The sequence below is a fragment of the Solea senegalensis genome, linkage group LG5 (genome assembly GCF_019176455.1).
Source record: "Solea senegalensis isolate Sse05_10M linkage group LG5, IFAPA_SoseM_1, whole genome shotgun sequence".
In the NCBI taxonomy this organism is placed as follows: Eukaryota; Metazoa; Chordata; class Actinopteri; order Pleuronectiformes; family Soleidae; genus Solea; species Solea senegalensis.
In genome coordinates this window covers 5,471,897-5,498,749 of record NC_058025.1, presented here as the reverse complement: position 1 = coordinate 5,498,749, position 26,853 = coordinate 5,471,897, and the positions used below count along the sequence as shown (strand labels likewise).

General features: G+C 42.4%; 1 protein-coding gene across 1 annotated transcript in view; it reads left to right on the top strand.

Annotated features, from left to right (window-relative positions):
* fam172a (family with sequence similarity 172 member A) overlaps window positions 1-26,853 on the top strand; it is a 123,080-nt gene that overhangs the window by 9,216 nt on the left and 87,011 nt on the right. The window contains exons 5-6 of the mRNA XM_044025939.1: window positions 9,820-9,885; window positions 11,725-11,916. Coding sequence (XP_043881874.1) covers window positions 9,820-9,885; window positions 11,725-11,916 — 258 coding nt within the window. The remainder of the gene's footprint in view (window positions 1-9,819; window positions 9,886-11,724; window positions 11,917-26,853) is intronic.

Below are 26,853 nucleotides of genomic sequence, written 5' to 3'. Positions count from 1 at the left end.
CGGGTGCACGCGTTTGCCCCTGGCAATGTATGAATAGAATGGCATCACCGTCGCGCCCTAATCTCTCCCACAGTCCCTCCATACCTCTGTCCACCTCCCCCTTATCCTGTCGTCGTCTCAGTGTCTTTATATCCTCATGGTTCTATATTTTTCGTGAAGGAATATGCGAGCGCGTGCGCGTGTGTGTGTGTGTGTGTGTGCATTTGTGCGTCTCTGTACATGTGTGAGGGGGGCTGGGGGGTGGCGGCTGTATTGTCAGACACATCACAGCACCAGATGTCCAATTTGCACTTCAGCCTCGTCTGAATGGAGGGACGGATACAAAGAAGGAGAGGAGAACGAGGATGTTGGTGTGATGGCCTCCAAGCTAAAGAAGGAGACGGGGACCAAATTTGGGTCTGAACACTGAAGAGCAGTGAATCATTTTCCTCTTCTCATCTTTAATCTATATTAAAAAATAATAATAATAATAATAATAATAATCTAAAACATTTTTATATATGTATATATGTCTGCCATGATGTGCAGAGTTCAACTCCACAAATGCATTCTAACTCGTAGGACTTGCTGGAAATGGTTTATGCAGCAGGTGGAATCGAACCAAACTCAGTACACTCTCACTACAACTGAGAGTGGAAGTTTGCTGAGAAGGAAAATGTATCTTTTGAAAAATGTGAGAAAGCTGTACATAAACATAGTGGCATCATAGTGTATCTTAGTCTATGTGATTCTGTGGAATTAAAGAAAAGCACATATTGGATGTTTGTACAATGCAAGTTAAAGAAAAGAGAGCCAGTAAACCAAATTATTTCTTGATAAATTGACTAAAATTATAACAAAAACTGCACTAAAATCTAAAAATCTTTTCAGTTTGTTCTTGGTGTTTAATCTGGTAGTTGGCATCTGTAATATTGCTTCTCTGTCGTCCAGTAAAGTCGGTCTTATCCTGCGCTTTCACCGTCCCCTGAATAAGTTCTTGCGTAATACTAGTGACAGGTAAACAAACCAAACAAACCGACACTGCAAACAGTTACAGGTATAAATGTTACCTCTTATCTAAAGGTGACAGTTACACATATTAGACAGTCTGTTGTCTCAGTGCAAACATACAGAATATTGACGATATTTTCTCCAACAATTACGTATTTGTAATAAGTTTATTCAAAGGAAAGCTTGATCAAAATTGACTATGAAGCCGTTTTCCTTTTTTGCTTTTTTGAATAATATATTGTCGCATAATCTTGGCTAAAATAATCTGATATGATGCAAATACAGTTGAATATCGTTTGTGGTACCACAATCAAAAAGGTATTTTCTCATAGACACAATAGTAAAAGAGAGGCCCCGTGAAACTGGACAGCTAGAGACATCGACATAGGCATTTCTAGATCTTTATACGCTATATTTTTAATTCACTCTTTGTAAAAACCTACTAAAGCCCAGAAAAATCTTATTTGCCCACAGTTTCTTCAAATCTTCCTCTAAATTCTCATTAATTCCCATCAATTTGAAACTATTTTGAGTATTTCCAAAATTCCCGAACAAAAGTTCCCATTGGTCATTTTCCCGCTCCTTTGCAACCCCTAAAGTCCTCGCACCACATTTGAATGTGCTATTTGTCATTAGATCAAGCATTAGGTCAACATCATTCCAACCATGATTCCACCTTCTTTGTCTCGTTGTGTTATAATTACTATGTAACTGAAACACAAACTAACATCGCTCAGTGTCCAGGGTGGTGGCTGTATAGCTGCAGCTGCAGCACAGTGGCAGTGGCAGTGGCAGTGGCAGTGCGAGCTGCAGGGTCACCCGTGCCTGTGTAGGTATCAGTCGTAGTCTAATTCCTGTGATTCAGTGATGAATCTCTCTGATGGAACACAAGCATAGGGTCTGGCCCAGATGGAGCTCTATTAAGCTGTTAATAAATGAGGATTCTTCTCTGCTCTGCCTGCATCTGTGGAATGGAAGGCATGCACACATTTGTAGACACGCACACACACTCACACTCACACACACAGTCAGAATATTATAATGAAGTAAAGCTAGCCAGATGGCTGAATTAGAAAGCTGTCTCTCTCTCTCTCTGTCTCTCTGCTGTCTTTCTCTTCCACTCTATACTGTCTCTCAGTTATCTTTTTTTCTTCTTCTTTTTTTTCTTTTCTTGTTTCCACATTATCGATTTTGGATGTTGCTATAGCAGTGACCAGCTGGCCAAGGTTTGAGGCCCTGCTAAAGTGCCCTTGAGCAGCAAATTCTGAAGAAAAGCTTTTGTTTCTCTTCTTTTCTATTCTATTCTAAGAAACTTGTTTTCCTCTACACTGTGCAGAAAGTCCAGTATCATCTACGCATCAACTGTTGGGTGTTTTTCTCAGAATAAATGTAAATGATATCCAGTTAAAATAGTAGAATATTATAATGCATTTGAATCATTTGTTCACTGGGCAAGACGTGTGGAGAGTAGATGGTTGTGTACTTTAGAAACAGAAACAATTGGAGTTGACTTGCAGACCATTAACTGCCAAACAGTCAAATTAGAACCTGAGTAGATGACATCTTACAGTTGAATGTTGTCTAACATAGTGTCAAGCAATAATGTGCGACCATTACTAAGCAAATGAATGCTGTTTTACTGAGTAAGTAGATTGTGTCGTGCAGCAGGCCACGTCATGGAGAATATGGAGGAAACAGTCAAATCTGGGAGAGACAGATTTTTTGCTTTGGGAGCTTATGTGATGCTTGCAGTTCTGCACTTTTACTGCTAATTTTTGTTCCAGTAACATGGTGTCAGTTGGAAATTAAACTTGTTTTTCGATCACTTTTTGATTATTGCGTTCACAATACAAATATAGTCACGTAATGATAACGTTGCTTGTAAGTTTTGATCCCCATAGGGCTGCAACATATTACTAAATTAATGAACTATTTTGTTAATCAGTTGATTGGGTAGAAGAGTGCCCAATTACTTAGAAATAAACAATTAAAACTAGTTTGGGTTTGTGGACAAAACAAGACTCTGAAGAACAACAGTTTATGGACCAAACTATTACTCAATCAATTGAGAAAGTAAGGAATTGATTAATTTATAATGAAAATAATTGTTAGTTGCACTCCTTACTTTTTTTAAACAAGTAACATTTAAAAAGCGAACTTATTGCACTTGCTGTCTCACTTGCCCGTGTCGTTTCGTATGTGAGATGCTGGATTTCAGATGTTCTTCTCCGTATCTATAGCACTTCACATAAACAACAAGGGTGACGTTATCAGTTCGAACAGATCCTTGAACGGAAAAGTCACGGCCCAGTCATGGAGACACGGCCTTCATAGTGTACTTAAAGCACCAGGAGGCCCTACACCAGCCACAGAACATTTTGTTTGGGAGCTAATGGGATCTCTCGGAAGACGAACCATAAATGACAGCTGTCTGCCCTGATTCACTGACTGCCATCACGTCTCCATTCCCCCCAAACACTTAAACACTGCTGCTGGAGCTTCTGCTGAGAGCAGGGAGAAGGAAACAGACACAGTCAGACAAAAATGGTTGCGGGGTATAAGTGAGGTGGATTAGAGTTGATGAAAGAGAAGGGAATTGGACAGGGATGGAAGTTAGAAGAGAGAGGGGTTGGTGTATTAGAGGAAAGACAGGAGGGCTGGTAGTTACAACACTGGCATCTGTCACGACCGCCGGCACCCATGGTGGCATACAGTACTTTACTTTGAATTAGCCCTCTGCTGGCTTCTCGGTTAACACCTGAGGAGGTCATTATGATGCTATTAGGATGAGTAGTGCACGGAGGGCAGGGAGGCAGCGTGGAGAGGGAAGGAGTATCTACGCTAAGTGTAAACAGTCCGTCTGTCAGTCTGCGTCTGAGAACTTTCTTCCTTCCCTGAAGAGCCCTCTCCCTCTCTCTCTCTCTCTCTGTCTGTCTCTCTCTCTGTCTGTCTCTCTCTCCATCAACGACAGAGACCTCATGGGAATTACGCCACACACACTCACTCTCTCTGTCTTTGTTCCCACATGGACTGACGGATCACAAACTCACAACAAAAGGCCCTATTTTAATACCACTTTACGTTGGTACACGAGGCTGACTTTAAATAAACAACCTTTCCGCTGCCTCGCGCCGTCTCTCATTTTCGCAGTCTGTCTCCGAGTATGCTCTGCTGTTGTCGCCCTGCATTGTTCAGGGGGATTTTCTTCTTTATTTTCCTCTTTTTCTTCCTCTCCTCTATTCTCCCTGGAGAAGGAATGCTTTCCCTGGGTACAGTCAGTGATACGGCATGGAGCGGCTCTTTCAGTGTCATTATATAAACAGCTTTGATGCCTCTTTTTGCTCCCTGGTTTCTATGGCTAAGTGGCTTTTTTTTTGAGCGAGGGCTCTGGACTAGTGAGACAAGAGATGTGCGTGTCTGTATAGGAGTTTCTCGTATATGTATAAGCTTCATATGCCACTGTCATTGTTACCCTTAGTTCACGCCTCACAATGCCTTAAACAGCTCCGTGAATATGTCGCTCCTCTCGGAGAGCACAAACCTCTGCCAAGGCTGCTCCGTTTCCCGTGGTGCCATCGCGCTCTCGTCTCGCGTCTGCGTCCAGTTTCACACCACAATCGGTTCTTGGGTCATAACCTACGTCCCCCGAAAATTTCATCCCCTTCCGTCCTTTCCCTTTTGCTGCTCACACACAGACACATGGGTAATTGAATGCTGCTGGTGCACAGTACGGCCTTTTATCACTAGTTTGATGTTCATCTCAATTTGCAAGGTGTATATTTCACTGCAAGTGATGTTAAATGGGTTGTAAAGAAACATAAATGTTTCGTCGAGGCTCGCAGTGATCCTGGTAAACATCTGCTCATGTTTGTGATCGTCTCCGAAAAGGTGGTTTCACGTCATTGCTTTCCTGTCCTCCCCTGTAATTACCTCAGTCAACCACTGCCCGAGACCATCATAACCGTTACCCTCCCTGCCTTCCTCCTGATCACGGTAGTGTCTGGTTATTTTAGTTTTTCATCTTATCCTCTACCCCTCCTCTTCTTCATCTGCTTCTGTTTTTCTGTGAATGATATCCGACCCATCTCCTCAGGTGTTGTTAAGCCAAACCACACAACACACTTTAAGCGGACATATAAAAGTCGTGTTTACACCATATTCCTCATATTTTCTTTTTCTTACGTTTCCATTAGGACTAGCACCAAACTAAGCTGTATGTCGGCGTTCATTGTCATCGCACCGGTGCAACGTTGTGATGCTATGTGGCCATCGGGGTACAGCCCACACCCCGCCTACCAAGTAAAGATCCTGTTCTCAGTCAAACTTCAAGCCTGACCCAGGACTACCATTTCAAACCATACTTCTGTACAATCTCATACTTTTGGACAACATTTTGGGAAGACATGATGATGGGAAGACAGTGAGAATGCCCACACATAACATCTTGTTCTCTCTTCTTGGTCATCCCCTCTTCCATTGCCGCTTCTCCCCTCAGCTGTTCACCATAGTGGGATCTGGCACGAGACTCCTGGCTCCCGGGGATTACTTTTCCACGTCCCCCTGCCTTGCCTCCGTCCTTTCCGCCCACTGAGCCCTCCTAAGTCTCTTCCTTCCTCGCTGATCCCACTCTTCTTGCTTCATCACCACAGCACTTCCTCTTCACAAACAAACCACAGACGCTAAAGTGACCTCAGCTTCAGAGGGGACTTTTTTTTCAGACTCTCCCACGATCACTGTCACTGTCGTATAGAGAGCTCGCTTTCCGAATACATGATTATCCAGCTGTCCTGGTTATTGATGTGTGTGTGTTTGGAGATTAAATTGTGTAGTCTGGCAATTAGAGCTTGGGGTTTTATAGTTAGATTGACAGTCAGGGTAATGTGGCACCCACATCTTAAGCCCAGTACACAACGCCATGACTAACCGCGACGTTAACTTCGCTCACACACATCAAATCGACTACTTATGTTCATTTAAAAACATTATTAAAGTGTCCAATGACATCAGATCCTTCATTTTCAGATCATTTTTGTAGCTTGTTCGTCAAAGGAAGCCTTTTCCCCCCTGTTCAGTGAAGAACTTTGGTACCGATAAAAAGATCCTGTCCTGGCACTGAAGACTGTATCGCCCTGACATATGTAGGCCTAAATATATGGAAGCAGGCAGAAGATGGACTTATAAATTAGATAGTTATATATTATTATATAATTTCATGGACGGCCCGATGACTGACCATCGTGGCTGTCTCGGGCTTTAACCTGACTAATTCTGTCATTTATCCTTTTGAGTTTCTTGATCGCCCGACATATCTGTTGAACCGTCCCACTTAAGTCGGTGTAATTATTGGACAGTTAAAAATTGTAAATAATCGCAGTGAATTGCAGACTAAATGCTGACTTTTACACTTTTTTTTTGTTATTGGCAAATAAAACTATTATATTGACATCAGGAGCTGGGTCTGATCTACAGAGGCAGACATTTTGGACCACCATGTTTTTACTTTAGATTTCTAGAAGTTCTCCAACACTCTTGAAAGAAATGGCAAGATGAGGGATATTCAGCTGCAACATGCAACTTATAACCAGTAACCACTTTGTACCTTTTTAAAGCAGGGGTCTTAAACTCAAATGACCTTTGACCTTTCCTTTCAAAAAAAAGGATAAACTTTCTCGGGAAAAAAGTGATATGATCTCAAAATTATGTCACAATATTCCACCCGGTTATCACAATATTTCACAGAATTTGAAAATTGAAATGGTTTATTTTAGTATTTTTGAAAATGGAAAATTATACTTTCTGCCTTAAAGTAAATGTATAGTACGACATTAAAAGAAAAAAGGCAGAGCAGCAATCAGTGACAAATACTTTTATATTGTTTGTAGTATACAGTGTCAAGGACATTATAAACATTTCTGTGGTCAAAAAAACCCCTATTGATTTGAATCGACTTCGTCTCTCTCATCCCTTTAATCTTCCCTCTCTCACTCTCCAATATTCTCCTCTCTTTGTGCGTCTTAATATTATTTGGCAAATCCACTCACTCGTGTTTCTCCTAGCATCCACTGCTGACAATAAAGGCACTAAGCGTCGCTTCCTGCAGGCATTTCATTAAAGCACTAATAGCACATTGATAATTAGGTGACAAAGAGGCTTTTCCTATTGTACTGATCAGCTGCTGAGACGTAGTCCTCAGAGGCCCCGCACAGAAGGAGGTTGGCTCTGTGTGTGTGTGTGTGTGTGTGTGTGTGTGTGTGTGTGTGTTGTTAGTTTCTGCATCCTGTGTGTGTACTTTCAAGTCTTTGACATTGCTTCTTAAAACAAAAACATTAGATTTTTGTCTCCTTTGCCACTGTGTTTGATCCTGAATCAAAAATACAGGGTCACATGACTGCAGTCCACGTTATGAATTGAAACATACAGATGCCCGCCACTATGCCGTATGTATATTTGATTCTTACTTATAATCTTCAGTGTCTACGTATCAGTGGAAATGAGTTTTCACAACAAAAATATTGCATTCCTTCAAGGTTTTTCTTTTTTTTTTCTTCCCCCACTCGGCCCCTCGTTCCTCCATTAGTCTCTCTTCTTATTCTATATCAGATGGTTCTCGCGCCACCTGAGGCACTGAACAAATAACATACTGCAAATGAAATTTCCTGTGAGGCTTATTGATGTTATTAAACACTAGCATACTGAGGCCCAAAATCATTTTAGTCTTCATCAGAGCGGCTGACATTTTACTGAATTAGCTGTTGGTGGGTTTGGGTTTGGCGTGGTTTGTCCACACACACACACACACACACACAGTCAAATGTCGGAGTAGATCTTCTCATTTGGTCGACGTGGCCTTTGATTGGCATCTATAAGGCTAATACTGTACACGCATTATGTTATTCCTGCATGTTGTTCTTTAAGAGACAAATACAGTTAGCCTTCGGAGATGAAAGAGAATCACATTATCGTAACGATCAGGAGAAATTTCACATTTGACTTCAAAGCAAAGAAGCCGGCCTTGTTTTTTCATACTTTAAATTTAAATTGCGTTTGGCCTTTTGTTGTCCTTTCAGTTCTGTGTGAAAAATCTATTAAGCGTGCACCGATCTGCCACCCCGGAATGTTGAAAGCAGGGAATATTGTATAACCTCGACCTGTTCTGTAACGTTTGTAACATGTAACTTAGGGATGTGCACACATTTGTTGTCACAAGGTCGACATTTCAGAACTTTAGTTTGTGTTTGTCAAACTGTGACAAATGTCGGCTGCATTCACTTTTTGTCTTATTTGAGTTTTTGAGTGTTTGTGTTTGCATTTAAAGTGCAAAGATACAATTAGGTAAGTTGTCATTTGTACAGTAAGAAAATCCGTTTCTCTGTGCAATGAAATTCTTTCTCGTCGTCCACACAAATGCCGAGTTAAAAGTCAAAAGAAGTAGACAAATAGTTAGAATAGATAAACCGTTGAAGTCATAAAATAACACACTATAAGGGCAAGATAACTGGAAATGCAATAGATATTGACATCTCTTATTTATAATGAATTATAAGTGTAGCTGTGCATGTTGTGCAAACCAAAGTAGAGGTTCCACAACAGGGCAGCACAGTAATATATGATATGTTTTAAGCACAAATAAGTATAAAAACTATAGAACATTTTAAATATTTAGAATAATAAAACTAGAATATCACATACGATGTAAACAGTGTTTAACCCATCTATTTACAATTTGCTAGCACAGAAACTTTACAAGTAAATGCATCTTTCAATGCAAGATTGACGACGTAAAAGATGAATGCCTCTCATACACGTCTTTAAATAGTTAAATGTTAATTCATGTTCATATTTTAAAGGAAAACTGTCATTAGCCCATTCACAAATGTTGTATTTGTTAAATTCCCTCATGTTAAATGTAACACTTGTCTTCCCACACATGGAGGCCTGAGCATCGTGTCACTCCGTCCCCGTCTGATGCTTGTTTGTGTTTGGACTCTTGTGTCTGTTGCTCAGTTGGTCTCTGACTTCAGCGAGGACACGCGCCACCTTTAGTTTCTTGATTTTAGTAGGTGCGATGTTTCAAAAGCTCCCCAAAGTGAGACTTCGCAGCAGACGCGCGGCCACATGTTGCTCGCTCCTCCCTCCCTGTGGTCCATCGACGCAGACGTGATCGGGACAAAGACTCTTGTCATTGCACGTGTTTGGGAAACATTATTACGGCGACAATAGCTGCAGCATGGCTCGCTGCCGGTGGTCATGTCGCCTTGTCATCTGTCATCTGTTATCACTCTAAACTCCTCCGGCTTTCCCCTCACAACTGATCAAAATATCTGAATGTGCTCCACAAAGTGCTTCCCTCTGTTGTCAGCTGAGCTGTACGTGAAGAGAGAGAGAGAGGGGGGGGGAAAGAGAAAAGGGAAAATGGAGAAGAAAGTTGTTAATGTCACTGAACCATGAAAGGCTTGGCCCGGGGTTGGAATGACTCGGTATACAAGGTTCTTTAGTGCTGTGGCTGCGGGGATAAACATAACTTACATCAGCCCTTCGCTTGTACAGGAGATTTCCTCTCCTGGCACTTACAACTACAACACTCACATGGTGATACACACACGGTACAATCCAGACACACACACACACACACACCAGAGGGCAAATGAGGGTTCTGAATAGTATTTTTTATTCTGTTTGCCAGCATCACAGTTATTGCTATTACTTGTTCACACACAGTCACACAGGTTGTTTGGCTTTTGTTGGATGTATTTGTATAAACAGCAGCGTAAAAATAGACCGTATCATCAGTGTAATGTGTGTTCTTTGTCCCCCTCTCTTTCTTTCTAGATCATCACTCGGTATGTTTATGAGCTGTTGGAGAAAAAGTGCAACATGACTAAAGCTTTCCTGCCAGTAAGTACCTCGAGTGAGAGGGAGCGACAGAGCGCGGCGTTTTTTTGCCTCTTTGATTTATGCCCTTGAAGATTAAAGGGAGTATTAAAATATGAAAATTGACGTAAATGCTTTGGCTTCAGAGTGTGATTATATTGAGTCCCCTGTTTAAAGTAGAACATAAAGAAAAGAGGATTGTCAGGAGTCGGCTCCTCTCATTTCTCTGTCAGTCTTTGTCTTTTCCTTTCTGTCCTACTCACTTTCCCCTGAAACTCTACTTTCTCCCTAACTCTCTTTTAACCCCCTCCTTCTGCGCGCACACACTCCTTTGTGCAAAAGTGTCCCCTCAACAAATTAACTGTATTGTGACATGTCATATCAAAGGCGCAGAGGCGCAGCATGCTGATGCTTAATCTGTTTTGCATTCATTTGCAAGGAGGGGGCTTTCTCAGCCATCATGGAGTTATTCTTTGCCCAGCTCATCCAGGCTCAGAGCACACACTTGATCCCTTTTATTTGTTGTTGGAAGCATTTTTTTGTCTCTGTGTCCCCCCCCCCCTCCCCGCTCCTCCTCCTCCTCTCCGCCTTTACCCCTCCATCCCCTGCTCTTTCTTTTTTTCCTTCCCTTGTTCATAAAAGTTGTGATCATTTTTCAGGCCGCGTTTATAGGGATGTTAGGCAGCGCTGGTGTTTAGAAGCACAGCAGAGTTAGCTCCGGCGCTAACAGTGTCCATAAATCACTTAGCCAGGGACTCAGCTCCTTTCATTAGCCCCCATACACTTTTACTGGTTTATCTGCCTGCCCTATTTATCTCATTATTCCTCTGGAAAATTGCTCAGTTCTGGCTTTTCTGCCGCCCACCCGGCCGCCTGCGTGCATGTCACACTTGTGTGTGTGTGTGTGTATTGGTGTGTTAGCGGTGGGTCCGTCCACCTGCATGGCATTGAACTTGTGACCACAGATTTTAAGTAGATTAACTGCAGCCAAGTATAGGGCGAGGGGAATGAGGGAGCACAGGAGAATAAAGGGTAAGATTTTCTCCCCCCCACTCGCCTCCCTTTGTCTGCTTGGATTAAGTTTTTGCAGCTGCCACCCGTGGCTTTTATGGACAGTGTTTGTCTCCTTAGAGATTCTTGCAGGGATGCAAAGATGCATGGGATATGGACAGAGCACACACACACACACATACACATTGATTGTCCCTGTGTGTGATATTTTCTCCCTCAGTTTTAATCACACAAACACTAGTTCCAGATCATGATTATTGATTATTTCTGTACTTATTTTTAAATTACAGAGGCCACAGTGGAGAAGCCTGTTTCTCCTTAAATGTTTCCATGTTAAAATAAAAGTACATTATTTTATTGTTTCATTTAGTTTTTTTAATGACTCATTTTAAAACAACAGAAATCAAAGCTGCACGGTAAATAATGCAGTGTTTAAGTCACACTAAAGGAGTCAATTTTACACCAGTTCCAGTAAAGACCAATTACACTCGTACTCGTACATAGTGTTAAATTTAACAAAATCAGTTGAATTAAGCACTATTTTAGTGTGTTTCTAACTCTTTTTATTAAAGTTACATCACAGCTGTTGAATTTCATACGATCTTCAGGGTATATTTAACACTTTAATGTTAAGGTAACAATAAAAAAAGCTATATTTCACACTATTCCAGAGGGTATTTGGTGTTTAAGTGTCTCAGTGTCACTTTAATACTGCAAAAAGTATTGTGTGTAATTAAAAAAAAATAAATCACAAGTCGCTGTGGCAGGAATCGATATCAATGTCTCAAGTTTCTAAAAATAAAAATACATGCACAACTAAAGTGGAAACTTCTGTTTCTCTGCAACATTTAGGAGGATGCCACAGAAGATGAACCCACCAGTTTTATTTACCTGAGCCCTGATGCCTTGTCCAACCCGTCGAAGCTGCTGGTGCTTATCCAGGGTAGTGGCGTAGTACGGGCCGGTCAGTGGTCCCGGAGACTAATCATCAACCAGGACCTGGACTCGGGGACACAGATCCCCTTCATCACCAAAGCAATGGAGGTAAGGAGCACAGCAAAAGAAGTGCAAGTGAATGTATTGATGTTCTAATCTTATGTGCTGTTGTGTGCTGAGTGCACTGAGGACGTTGCAACTTTTTCTTGGCATGTTTTTCAGCACAAAGTGTTTACATAGAGACACACTGCACATTAATGAACACCGACATGCAATAAAATAAGAAAATAAGATTTAAAGTCGTTTGCAGTTATTGTTGCAGATAACAATAACGGGTACGGAAATAAGATAGGGCTGTTTTCCAGTTACAAGAAAAACAGGAAATAAGGATCAAATGTTGTTTTTCCATCATAATACGGTTCAGTTTGGAATGGTAATGGGTTAGGGTTACCTTTTTGACTGAGAACAGTACCTGTACTTGGTAGATGGGGTGCTATTTAAAGTTGGTGAAGTTACATGATGAATTTGGAAATTCCTCACTTCACCCTTTTTTGCACTAGTGGCCAGTCTTTTATTTTGAAATAATCACAGGATAGGAAATGTATGTCACAGCTAAAAACGGGTTTGTGTTTTTACAGCGTTGTCATTTTTGGACGACAAGGAAACCGATGTTGTTGGCTTCAGGCGTTTAATATTTAAAAGTTTGCGCACTATGAAGGAGGAGAAATTGGATTTATTGACTGTGTACGTCTTTTTTGTATTTCACTCGGTGCCACAAATTGGAACAGTAGGTTCTGGTTATTTTGGTACTATTCCGAATGGCAACGCCAAAAAAAGGCGTACTGTACCGTACCAAACCAAACTGTTCGGTACGGTACGCTCGATGGAAACATGGCTTGATTTACAAAGTGCTTTAGGGACGAAAATCTAAAAGTGAACCTGATTTTATTACTGCTCGCTCCAATCACTCACTTTTGAGACCTTTGTCTTTTCATACACTAAACTCTGGATGCACTGTGATTTAATACACTTCAAACTTCAGTATACTGCACAATTCTACACAAACATGTAACGATTAGTCATAAAAATGGTCCCGAGTCTTACTCTATGATGAGATAATATCATTATCTATGACCTTAAATAATGAGTGAGCCTTATTCACAGGTGCAAACACAGATTTTAATATTAATACTGCACACATATGGTAGTTCCATTCATCGTACAAGAAAACACTGACGCAAGTCCATTTTCTGTGATGTGTCATCCCTGTACATTCACGAGTGACTGAGTTGTGAGAGGTAACGTAATATAAAATGTAAATCTGCTTTTCTTTACCCTACTGTATGGTCACACGCACGTGTGTGTACGCCCGCGTGTCATCGCGGGGGGAAAAGGTGTCTCTGACTGTCTTGTTCTTTTCATCCCCATCTCTTTGCTCATTTGTCAACCTGGCCACGAGTACCTGTGTAATTTCATCAGCCTGCTGTTCAAATTGACTTAGGGAAGATCCTGCTCTCCCTCTCTCCCTCGTCAAACCCCCCACCACCACTACCTCCTCCGTCCATCAGAATGCCATAAAGACTTTCCACTGCTGTGTAAAGCCAGAGCTGCTGAGCACAACAACAGGAGAGATTTGGGTTGTGTGAGTTTTGGGCTCATGTGTGTACTAACGGATCATTCCCGAAACTGCCTTTTACAGTCAGCCTCTCGCTGGTGTTACAGTTGTGTTGCAGCGAGTCCAAAGTGACAGCTTAGATATAGAGAACATGGGATGTGTGTAGTGCACAGTGTTGCTCATTCATCATCGTAAACAGGAAATCGTGTTCTTACACCCTGACAAATCATCATCCAGGCACTTACTCCACGCAGTCCTTGTTCTGTGTGTGTGTGTGTGTGTGTGCGCGCACTCAGACATCAACAGTCAATTCATGCTGTCTCCAACTATTACGGGCATGTTTGTGGTTGGTCGTGTCATGCCATGTAATTGGTGTGGATGGGTTGTGCGCATGTGGAGAAGTTACAGCTACCATATCATCCACAGAGAGAGTTTGTCTACGGTTGCCATGTTTGCTGTTTGAAATGATCAGCTGATCTGAATGTTTAGTGCCCCATTAATGTGTATATTTTGGCCGTAAGTATTTATTGCTTTTCATTTGTGGTAGTCTGCATTTTAGCATGCACAACTTCACTTTTTTAATTTTTATTTTTATTTACCTTACTTTTTTATCAGATTTTGTATACTAATATGCACCATCACAATAGCCTTTAACCAGGCTTTTATTTTGAAATAATCACAGGATAGGAAATGTATGTCACAGCTAAAAAAGGTTTGTGTTTTTACAGCATTGTCATTTTTGGACGACCAGGAAACCGATGTTGTCGGCTTCAAGTGTTTAATATTTTAAAGTTCACGGACGTAGGAAGACTGTGAAGGAGGAGAAATTTGATGTTGACGTCTGAATCCACCTCCCTAGGTTCTATATGTTTCGTACCTGCTGCTCAACAGTGCTACAGTTTATATGTACATTTTGGTCCGTGTGCAGAACGCATGCTCGGATTTGTTTACATGACACTCAGAAAAACAAACTCTTGTCTTAGTCCTACTAAAATAGGACCTCTAACACGTAAGCGCACTGACTGTTTCACATTTCAATCCTGTTTACCGCGATACAAAGTCTCACTGTGGCATCACTCTCACCGTCTCCACCTACACACACAAGCCTCAGCTGAATACAACTTTCACACTGACTTTTCCACAGCCATTGTGGTAAACGCAGGAGATGACAAACAGGAGGAAGAATCTCATGAACCAGCTTGAGGAAATACAAACACTTGCTTAATTACTAATTATACAGTAAGATATTACAGTGTTGACATCCAGCGATGTGAGAATATGTAAACGAGCACTCGTCGTCGAAACAAGCTCACCGACACAAACAAAAAAAAACCTCAAAACACATGTGTGCAAATGTGTCACTAAAGCAGTCTTAACCGCTGAAGCGTCATATAACTTTGGCGACATGACAGTTACTCAATATTTATGATTTACAAATGTGTTTGAGTGCAGGATTGTGTAAAATGTTGACATTTTGAGGTTAGCTTTTATTGTGTTTAGTTGAGACTCCCATTTGTTCTTGAGTGCAGCTCATGTGGATGTACTCACGGGAAGTTGTTTGGAAATACAATGCCTGCAGGGAAGGGTCAAGTTGAGCACATTCAGGGAAATATGGTGGGAACACACACACACACACACACACACACACACTCACAAAGCACTTCATTTGACTGTTGCAACTATTCTACTGCACTGTGTTTGAGTTTACATGCTATACCGTTGAAAGTCTATGAGCATGGATGTGTGAATATTGGATTATATGTTTGACTGTATATAATAAGCCAATCAGTTAATATGGCTATTCTTAATTATATAAAAAAGATTGAAAACTGATAAATGATTTTCCAAAAATAAGACAAAATCTACCAACCCCATTGATGACCTAATTTGTGGAGCATCTATTATCACAAGAGGGCAGTAGCAGCAAACGTTAAGTTCGTGGACTGCAAGTGGGTTTGCAGAAGGGATTCAATTACCGGGGTCTCTGAATGCATCTCGTTAGTGTCCAATTTTAGTTTAACACGCTGTGAACCCTGCATTATTTTCACTACCTCTCATAATTGCCAAATATTCTAATTATACTTTTGCTTGAAATGCCATAGGAGACAGTTTTCTGTGAGTAAAACTTGTCAAGTCATTGTTGGTGTGATAATGCATGCAAGTCAAAACATTTAAGACACTTTCAACATACAGTTTAGACTGTAAGAAAGTGTAAGAAAGTGTACTGTTAAATGACGTTCCTCAATTACATCCCCGGGCATCAGTCCACAGTCATCATACAGTAGCAATTAAAAGTTAAGATTTATATTAAAATAATACTATAAACATCCCATTAAGGTAAATTGACAATTGTTTTCCTGTTTCTTGAAAAGCATGTTAATATTTACAACTCAAATAGAGAAAAACTCAATGGGCAAAGAGTATATAACACCAGGTTAAGGGAAGTCTTTCAAGCTTTATCTTTGATAAAAGGAAATCTCTTCACATGCATGTGTGTGTATGTGGCTGCACACATGGAAAAATAGCTATTCCCATATCCTAGAGGTAAGGTGACAGGTGAGAGGAGGATGTTGCTCAAGCAGCAACTAGTGAGTGGGGGAAAGAGGTGGAAGGAGAGAGTCTGGGTTTGGGGGAGAGAGGGATGCAGCGAGGACGAGGGATTCTGATTGGTTGGAAAGGGACAGAAGAAGAGAGAAGTCGAGGAGAATAGAAAGGATTGAAGCAGGAAGAGAGAAATGAGAGGAGGACTAGGACTAGGGAGTGACTGCAAATGGGGTGGGACTGGCAGAGGACAGACGGGAGTATAGAGAGAGAGTAGGCAGAAGGCAGGCGTCTGACAGCTCCACTACTGGGAGAGGGCCTCTTAATGACAGCTTATTCCTTCATGATTTCAATTCCTGACAGTCGACAGGTCTGCTTGTTGCATCATGGCAGCTGTATCATTACCTTCTGGCCCTGTCACTGCTCTGCATCCTGAGACTGAGTTGGTGGAGGTGGAGGGTGGCGCTACTGGGAGTGGGGGTAGGAGAGAGGGAGAGAGGGAGAAAAAAAGAAAGAGAGAGAGAGAGATTGTGATCCTATAGCCAGAATAATTGCAGAAGGACGACACATAGGAAGGTGGGATCATTAGTTAAAGCAGCTGGTGGACTAAAAGTGAGGCTTCCGGCAAGTTTGGAGCCAAACTTGTTGATCTCTCCCGCTTCACTTATTTGTTCTAACAAACATTTTCTTAATTTGCCCTTTTCTCTTCACTTTATCTGTTTCAGAAAAGTTCTTCTACGCAATGCTTTCGAATAACTTGGGTTAATAAAAGTTCATCTCTCGACACAATTCAGTTGTTCAGACAGGATTAGTTTTACATGGACAGGTGGAATATGTACTTTTACTACAGGATATCTGTAATATTAATGGCCAATTCACAAGGAACAAAAAAAATCTTGGTTTACACACTGCCGTCACTGTCTTGTCGTCCCGTGTGTATGCGAAACTGGACCAGGGAGGAAACGCTGTGTTTAATTTCGGTTTGGGGAGAACGTCAGTTTCAGTTTGTGACCATGGTGCATAACCACACTATTTTGGAAAGAGATTTATTTACCTAAAGCAATCGGAAGTCCCCGAGTTTGCTGAAAACATCCGAGGCTTGCCACAGACTTGTCCGACCGCCTGGTGTGAAAGGGAATGCTTCTTCAAGCGCCTCCGTGCCCCGCGGAAAACTACTTGTAAACAAGATATGACGGAATATGTTCACAGGGGATTAGTATTACCGGGGGGGTCATTTTTCCGAGCCGTAATATTTACTGACATCGTCCGGTATTGATTACTGGACGATGACACATTTAGACTGGACTAAAATCACTGAGATACACATATCTGTTGTTCTTGTTCTTTTTTTAATCTTATTTTAAATTATTTTATTTTTTATTCTTATTCTTATTTTTATTCTATTCTCTTTTTCATAACTGAGCTGTGGTGAATGTGTGTTTTCCCCCCTGGGGGAGGAATAAAGTCAATTCAATTCAATTCAATCTACATGTAAAAGTGTAGTATATAATGTAATATGGCTTTTCTTAACAGGAAGAGTGATATGATGAGTCAGTATTGGGAAGAAGAAAAACAATTTTTGCATTAATGCTTCACTAAACACAGTCTGAAAAAAGTTTAGTCGTTGTTGTTTAGTTGAAATCAGAATCAGTGTCCGACACACATAATTGTACACTGTCTTGTATCTTTCAGCAACTTGTTTATACATAAAGATCTATACTGTTCATTATGCCTCCCCTCCTTATCACCCCCCCCTCTCTCCAACTCTCTCTCTCTCAATAGTGAGTCAGGCTCGACACTGGAGACCCACTGGAAAGAAAGAGGGGGTGTGGTGTTTTCAAAAGTGTGTCAAAAGCCTTGGGGTTTGTATCTGCCCAGAATTTCAATGGGAGGCTGAAAGGGGGCAGCGGGGCAGACAATCTCAAACACAGAAATCCTCTCTTAATTTCTGTCATGCACCCCCCACACCCCCCCCCTTTCTCTCTCTTTTACACCCCTCTCCCCCATTTTTTTTTTTCCTCAGAGCTGGATGATGTCTTGTTCAACATCAGATTCACACTCTGGCATCGTCCTGTGTTGTTTTGTGTTGTGGCCTTGTGTGTGTGTGCGTCTCTCCTCTCTCTCTCTCTCTCTCTCTCTCTCCCTCCACTCATTCTGTCTCTCCATTCACAGTTTGTCCACTTCCTCCTTTCTCATTAGTTCCTCTAATTCCCCCCGAGCTGTGAGTTAACCTGTGTGTGTGTGTGTGTGTGTGTGTGCCAGCGATAACATTGTGTGTGCACCGGGTATCTTGAGGCATCAGGTGGCTACAGAAGTCAGACACGTATCATTCTGTCCAGCTTGCCAGGTTTAGCCTGAGGACAGAGTGTGTGTCTGTGTGTGTGTGTGTGTGTGTGTGTGTATGTGATAGGGTCAAAAGATGCTCTGCCTAACCATGGCCTTGTAATGGTAGCCCTGCAAGCAACACACACACACACACGCACATGCACAAGTCCAGGTGGAAAGGTCCCAGCACATCCCGAAGCTCAGATCAATGCACTTGACACCTTCAAAGGCAGGTGTGGGGCCTGGACTTGCTCTGGGGTTAAACCTCTTTTAAATAGCCTCCCATGGGAAGGCAGCTGTCAATAACCCACCATAATTACCGGGGCCAGGCCCGCCAAGGGCTCGGCTGCACGGGCCAAATTAAAAATTGATCAGAGGGAGAGAAAACATTATTTTGTGGTGGTATTCCCTGTCCTAACAGCGCTGCTGCTGCCGTGTGTGAAATCTCATCAACCCCAGGTCCAACGTAGATATCTAGAGACCTATTTATCTATCTATCTGACCCCCCCCTCCCCACTCCCCGCCCACATGAACAATAGAGTACTGTCCCTGTTGTAAAAAAATGTATTTGCATATTGAGTGTCTTTCAGCCTGCTTTTCTTGAGTGTGTGTGTGTTTATACACGCTCTGTGTGTGTGTGTGTGTGTGCGCATACTGTATGAGCATGCGGCTGATTGTTATGTGCTCCAGGTAATCGTACATCATCCCCTATCTGTGTAGCATGTGTGTGTATTTGTGTGCGCACCTTGTAGCAGTATATTGATTGTGGTCTCATTGAGTTTCTCTTGGCAGAGAGCCTTTATTTGTCGGCCCGAGAACGATATAAAGAAGATATGTTCATCCTCGGGCTTCCTCTCGGAAAACACACCGACTATTGTTTTCACAAGACACTGATGAATGAGACTGACAGTTTACAATCGGTCTGAGGTATTTACCAAACACACCGTGGGTCATATCACATGGCTTTTGTTATCGCGGAATATGTACAGTGTGTCGACGATGCGGGGAGCTACTCTTCCCCTTTACAAATTAGGCTCTATTTAAAATACGTGTTCTTTTGGGAGGTTCTGCCAATATTCTAATTACCACTGGCATCTGTAATTTCCACCCAGCGCAGAATCTGCCTCAAAGATGATTCACACGAGTGAGTAAGGGCGAGCACACGTTATGACATTTCATATTTGGGCTTGGAACAGAAAAGAAAGACACATAGTCAAACTCTGTGGTGTTGATAAGTGTTGATTAGCCACTGTAAACACAGGAAGTGTTGATTTGGACACTTTGAGTGTAACAGTAAATTAAGTGTGGCGTTTTTTTTTTGTTTTTTTTTACTCTTCATTTAGTCCAGAGTTCCTTTGGATTTTCCAAAAACGGCACAAATCAAATAGCTTTTACTGGAATTCCCCCTCCTGCAGAAATCCATCATTAATAGTCTGACTGGAAATAAAAACGGTTAAAAACAGCCGTGGCATAAAAAAGTGGTCAGGGATTCGTTTTGTTATTGTATTGTTGTGTTTTCATTTTTTAAAAATAATATCATAGCACACTGTCATCATGGTAAATATGCTGCTTTTCCACTACATGGTCCCAACACGGCACAGCACGGCACGGCACGGCCTATTAGTGATAGCACCTGGTCCTTTTTTTTAGTACCTGCTCTGGCGAGGTTCCAAGCGAGCTGAGGCGATACTATGCCGGGCGTTGTCAGACTGCCGGCCTCTGATTGGTCAGAGTGTGAAGAGCCATGAGCCCACCGTCCTACACGAGAATCAAACCTGTAGATCAGTTAAAAAGACTTGAGAATTCCTGAAAACGTGTGTTAATCTCTAAATCTCAAGGAGTCTGGTATATTTAGTCTTTTTAATTTACTGCGTATGTACACTTTGTTGTTTGTTGTGTCATTTTCTAGGCTGACACTGCCACAGTTTTGCCTGGGGGGTGGGGGGGGAGATAGGAACATGATATACAAACGAGGACAAGTGAGAAAGGTTTTGATCTAATTGCGAAAGATTATTTGGGAGGAAACATTTATTAGTGTGATAATTGACTTTATTTTTTTTTTCCCCCTTTAAATTAACACATTACACTATCAAAACGGCTTTGTTTCTCCGTGTGTGTGTGTGTGTGTGTGTGTGTGTGAGGTGGGTAGTAGGTCATTTGCTGCTGCAGGCTGTGTGTGTGCGTCCCAATGGGAAGGTCTTGTTTAGTCTCTCTTCCAGAAGCCCCCAGGCAGTGTGTGGTGGATACCTCTTCCCTCTCTCACTGGGAACACTCGTCTATGGCACACACACGCACACACACACACATACACATATAGAGAGAGAAAAAAATGAAACCTTCACAATCTTTTGCACGGTTCAACCTGGGTGGCAGCATGTTAACTGTGTGATGATGGATAATCCAACAGCTTTTACTTCTGTACTAATCGGCCATTAACACTACCTGTGTACTGTAGTGTGCAACTTTTAAATATAAAGACAAAACAGTTCGGATCATTGCAACACGCTCCACAAGACTCTCATCCTGTCACCTGGCGACATTCCCGCGCTGCACACAGGAAGTGATAAGAGAACTTTTCCAACTGGAAAGTTGCGGGTTCAACTCTCAGTTCCCCAAGTCTACATGCCTATGTGTCCTTGGGCAAGACACTTAACCCCATTTTGGATAAATATGAAAAGTACTAAATAAATACAGACTATTTACCATTAACACTTGTTCCGCCCCTGCACTGCCATTGTATACACACAAACGCTCCCTCAAAACAGAGGCAGAATAACAACAACAACAAAAGTTACACACTGCAGCTTTAAGCAATATCGCCCGCAGACAACGACACACAAATTCAAGGCTCTCTTTCATCCTCTTGCAAATGTTTACATGTATCCTTCATCTCAGCAGGTTTACAGAGGTTAGAAGTTGTTTCGCCGTGGACGCTACGGGAGGAAATTGAGTTTTGTGATGACACCGCACGCGCTGCACTACAAACACACACTCAACGCACGCTCGCACAATCAGCCACAGAGCATCTCGCGGGGTCAAAGTTGAAACCTGCTTTAAGCTCTACAGTGCCAGTGTCACGCTCCTGGACTGTGTGCGCTACACTTTGATCGATGAGAGGAAACCGGGCTCTTAAACAAGGGTGACCAGGGTTCTAGAGGGTACACTAGGGTTACAGGCAAACAACAACACATCTTTTCCGTTAATAGTTTTAGTGTCGGCTTTGTGGTTAGAAATGAAAATAGATGCTGGAGGGCTGGAGTGTTCCTTAAGAAACTGTTTTTGTTTTGTTTAACCACAAGAATCTGCTCAGACATCTATATCAGTTTTTAAGAATTGTACCCACATTCATATTTGTCATCCTGAAGAGATGATTAGTAATATACTATGGATTTACTTCATACTTCTGTTTCATCATATGCGTCCATATGTCTTGTAGTTGTTCACTCTCTGTATGCAACCAGACATCAAAGATGGAATCTTTATTTAAAGGTTTATCTTTCTTCAGGGACTGGTAACCTGCTGTGGATTTGAAATATACTATATGATAACCTCTGGTAATCTATGTATAATAATTCTTTCAAAAAACATATGACAATTTAGGTACTCTAATACCAAGAGTCGTCCATTGTTTTTGGGGATAAATAAACAACTAAAAAACTGAAAACCTGAAATTATGATGATCTTTTAGTCACAAGTAAACAGGGAAAACAAAACTTACCATTGTTAATGTTTTTTTTCTTCACATTTGAACAAATGAGTCGTATGTTGATTCTGTGTGACGTTAAGGCAAACTCGAATCAGTAAACCAGCAGATTACTGCGGTCGTGACTTTAATTCATGTTTCTTTACTTACAAGCCTTATGAGATATTTACTGTCCATATAAATATTACTCTTGTGTAAAAATCTGTACATTTGCAGAGGAAAGAGAAATTAGAGTTTCACTGCAAAATACTGAATAGGCATGTCAAATGTGGACATGAATACAATCGCATATAAACAGATGATAATGTCAGGTTTAATGTCTTAATGTCTTCTCGTCACAAAGTGCTGAGGCTGAGCTCACGACACAACACCTACACATGCGACTTGTTAAGATCCGCTGCTTTTGTCACATTACATGTCACTTATAGTTTCATCTGCGCTAACACCATTCTGTGCATTTGCTCTGCATCACCTCCCCTTTATCTGATGTTACGGTGCTTGGTGATAGGTGTTATTATCCTGCTGTATGCTGACAGCCTATCCCTTAACCCTCCTAGGAGCACACTATGCTGCGCTTGGCTGACTTGTTTGCGCTGATGTCAAGTTTTAGCGGTTAGCAGGCGGTTACCATATGCCACTGTGCTGCTGTCGCCCCTAATGTCACTCAAACGAATGTCAGCCTTAGCTCAGAACACCCAGAGACGCGGCGACAGTCACCACAAACACACACTCACACACACACACAAACAAAAGCAAACTTGCCATGAAGGAAATGGAGATATACTGGAGTTAGAATAGAGGAGTCACATTCTGTTTGAGGTGCCATGATAGGACAAGCTAGTCGACGAGGTATTTTGCCAGCTGATGGACGGACGCTTGAAGTGAGAGAAGCCATGAATGACACAAACACAAACCTTAACGTACACTTAAGTGTGCAGTAAATAACTGCTGGTTTCACTGCAGACATACACTTTAGTCCAAAAAGAAAAGGCCCCTGTAGAACAAGGGTGGACTCAACGTACGCTGTGCAGTTGACAACTGAAATGCTCCTTGTTTACTACAAATGGAGCGGCATCAAATATACCAAAGATAAAACCACTTTTTTGTGTTTATCTCAAACGGAACTCGCGTACAAGGTTGTTCTCCCAGTTGCTGATGTTTTGTTGGGCAAAGTGCCCCCAACAGTCACCGTCACTTTAGCAGCATTAGCAGCTCTTGCTGCGTAGTTAGCTCTGCTCGCTAACCGTTGCTAGCTACCTCTGGCATTCTTTTCTCGTAAACATGACACCACCACATTCTAACTAACTACGACACAAGTATATATTTGTATTTGGAAAATGCCAAACCTTAAAAACAGATACTCAGGAGTGTAGATATCAGGAACTGGACTTGCTTTAGTTTTGGTTCAGTTGTCTGTATCTGCGCTGGTGAGGATACAATGACTTGGACGACTGAGAACCTTCAAAGACATGAGATAGAGACGTTGATTTGCACATCTCTATGTGCATGGCCAAATTTAGACTTGGATTTAGGGTTAAGGATTAGGCATAATGACAATTGTTGTCCGTACTGATAATTCTGTCTGACTTGAATTTGTTACTTCTTTAGGACCTTTTTCTGGCATGAACACTGACCTTGTCAGGACCAGTAGTCCTCATGGAGACCGATACCTGGTCCTGAGGCTGAACTGAATTTCTGAGGAGCTGGACAATTTCAGGACCGAGGTAAATTCTGGTTAGGTTAAGGTTAGGATTAGGCATTAACTGGGTATTGCAAGTCCTTAAAAGGATAGCTACACAATATGTGTGTGTGTGTGTTTGTGTGTGGCTGCATTATAGCTGATAACCTGTCGTGTCGTCCTCCCCTCTTTATCCATCTTAAGATGTTGGTGGCTGTTTTCTCGTGTTAACAGAGTTGTTGTGTTTTGCTTGGCATTCAGGGTGGGAACACGGCCCGCGGCTCTCTGTTCATTTTGACCTTCTTCAAACTTGCCCTTCCCTTTTCCTCCCGAGCTTTTTCTTCTTCTCCCTTTTCTTTCTTGTTTTTCCTCTTCATCTCTCGGGCTGCCTTTGTGGCTGTTTTATCCAAAGTGCGGCGCAGTAGCCTTTGGAGTCGCTGTCTCTTTGGCCTCTGACAGATCAGGATGGCAGTGTGTGACCACGGAGGATTTAGCTGCTTCTGCATTCCACTTGGAGACTCTGACTCACTTTCTGTCTCTCCCGCCTCCATCCCCATTTCTCTCGCTCTCCGCGTCTAAATTAAACATCAGTTAAATTGCTGAGCAGCAGCTTCGATGGACAGTGATAAAGTAGTAACATTATAGCAACAGTGACATGACATGGTGCTGTACAACCCCAGGGAATGACGAGAGAGAAAAGTGCTATAATCCATTTTAATTTCACTGATATCATTGTATGAAGAGAGGGAGGGAGAGAGACGGTTGGCAGTGAGAGAGGAAGGCAGAGGGATAGAAGTGAGATGTCTCCGACCAGAGACTGCGCTCCAGCTGACTGCAGTGTCTTCTGGTGACCTAGTTGCAACCTCTTTGAAGTCCTCATGCTGATCTCTCTATAGGCTGCAGAGGAGAACTGCTGCATAGACCCGATTGAAAAAAAAAAAATGATTAGGTGAATCACATTCATGGGGCTTTTCGCCTCTGCTCTAAATCTCTGCACGTGCACATGTATGTGTCTGCTTTTTAAGGGCTGTGTTTTCGCGTATAATGCACGTATTCCTCTCGGAGTGTGTAGCTATAATGTCGGGCCAAACGCAGCCTTTATCCTTTAGCCCACCGCATTATAGGAGACAGTGGTGCATTGTCAGGAGAGCTGACCTAGAATAGTCCTATCACTCTACATTGAGCTCCACGTCTGCCCTCTCCTGTGATCACTATGCTGCCAATGCCGCAGTCTATACTGTGTATATGTGTGTGTGTGTGTGTGTGTGTGTGTGACCCAGTTCAGTTGGAGGTGTCGCCAGTCTTGCCCCTGGTGAGGACATGCATGTTAGGGCACCAAACCCTTTAGATGTGTGTATTCTGTTCAAACACAGCTGTGTGTTTCTGATATATAAACACTAATGACGTGACTTGTGTCATCATTACAGTATAATGTAGACATTTAAAGCACCACTATGCAGGATTTTTACCCTAATTTAACGGCCTTGGAGAGTCTGGGAGATTGGGGGATTGGAGCGGAAAACCGGCCTTCCAAGAAGCGGGCCGCCGACCTGGAGTCCTCAGAATCTTGTAAAATCAGGTCTCCCATGAAACGGGAATTGCTTCACTTGACCACACACACAGTACGATCTAGAGGTTTCATCATGGAAGAGTCTGTAAAAAAAAAGCAGCAAAAACTGTGGTCGGGGCGAGTGAGCCAGAGGAAGTGACTGTCTGACCGAGCGAGGGGCCACACACGAGTAAACATCGGACCGAGAATTGAAAAACACCGGCATGGACGTGGCTCCGCAGCTCATGTTCACCGGCAAACTGTTCAGCCACTTATTAGCCACTGATTATTAGTTCCTCAGCTCTACAAGTGTTTCTATGTGTGATGAGACCACTCATAAAGTCAATGCAAAGGTGCGGGTTTGAGATATTTCAACTCCAGCGGAAAACTCCCGTCATGTGATGTCACGAACACCGAGTGACGCAGAGAATCTTCCCATTGTCTCACTGTTGTGTCAGAAATAGAATCCCACATGAGCTTTAGACCGGGCTTTAGAAGAAAGTGAGTCATTTGTTGCATTGTTGTTTGGCTCTATAGCATCAGCCCCAGGAGAGCAGTTCATGTTGTGTTTTTCACGTGTGCGAGACACACAAGATAGCAGAAACGTAATGTAAATATGACAAGCAACACACACAGAAATAATAGCCTCATATTTGCTCTGAATGCATGATGTGATTATATAAAAAGCTGCTTTAAGACGCCAGACGTGACAGGGATGCTAAGACGCGAATCCAGACACGTGTCACTCGCTCATGTTCGAATCTTTCTGCGCACAACACAAATGATCGCACGAGTAACACGGCATGAAAATGTCTTTTCCCTTCATAAGAACAGCCAGAGCTGACGGCGAAAGCCATGGGGCTCTCGGATACACATACGAATGCACGCCGTATACCGTATGACATGGCCACTCTGTGAACTCCCTCAATTATCCACAGCCTTTCTCCTGCACCCCTCCATCCCTCCGTCTTCCCACCTGCTCCCCATTGAAAGCCTGTGTGTGTGTGTGTGTGTGTGTGTGTGTGTGTGTGTGTAGACGTTCACTCTGCTGGGGGCATGCTTAACCTTCTTCCTGCTGCACAACACAAGGAGACACGCATGCTCGTCTTCAAGTTGGGCTTCAATTAAAACACCCACTTCACTTTTTTCCCCTCTTCCTTTCTCCTTTCCCGTCTTTCTTTCATTCCCTTCCTTTGCTTTCTTTTTGAAGTTAGCCCGGGGCCTCGCAGAGCCTCATCAACCCTTTGCCTTGGCTAGATTGCATACAGGTACCCTCTGTGGCTATTTCAAATGACTTAATTAGCTTCTGAGTGCAGAGGGTTTGCAGAAGTCTCTCTCTCTCTCTCTTCTTCTCTCCCCCCCCACCTCACCCCCTCTGTCTGTCTCTTTTTCTCTGTCTTCAGAGAGAGTGAGAGAGAGAGAAAATGATTGAGCCCATGTGACACATTTAGTCCCTTGCCGTGTGGTTTCACTTTCTAGGTCATGCTCTGGCTGTGAAGCTGACTGCCTATTACCTTGTAGCATAAGACGACACACACTGAGAGACACATTGCAATGAACTGTGCCACACACACACACACACACAAAGTGCAAACACACACGCTTGATCCCACTGTATGTTTACTTTGATTGTC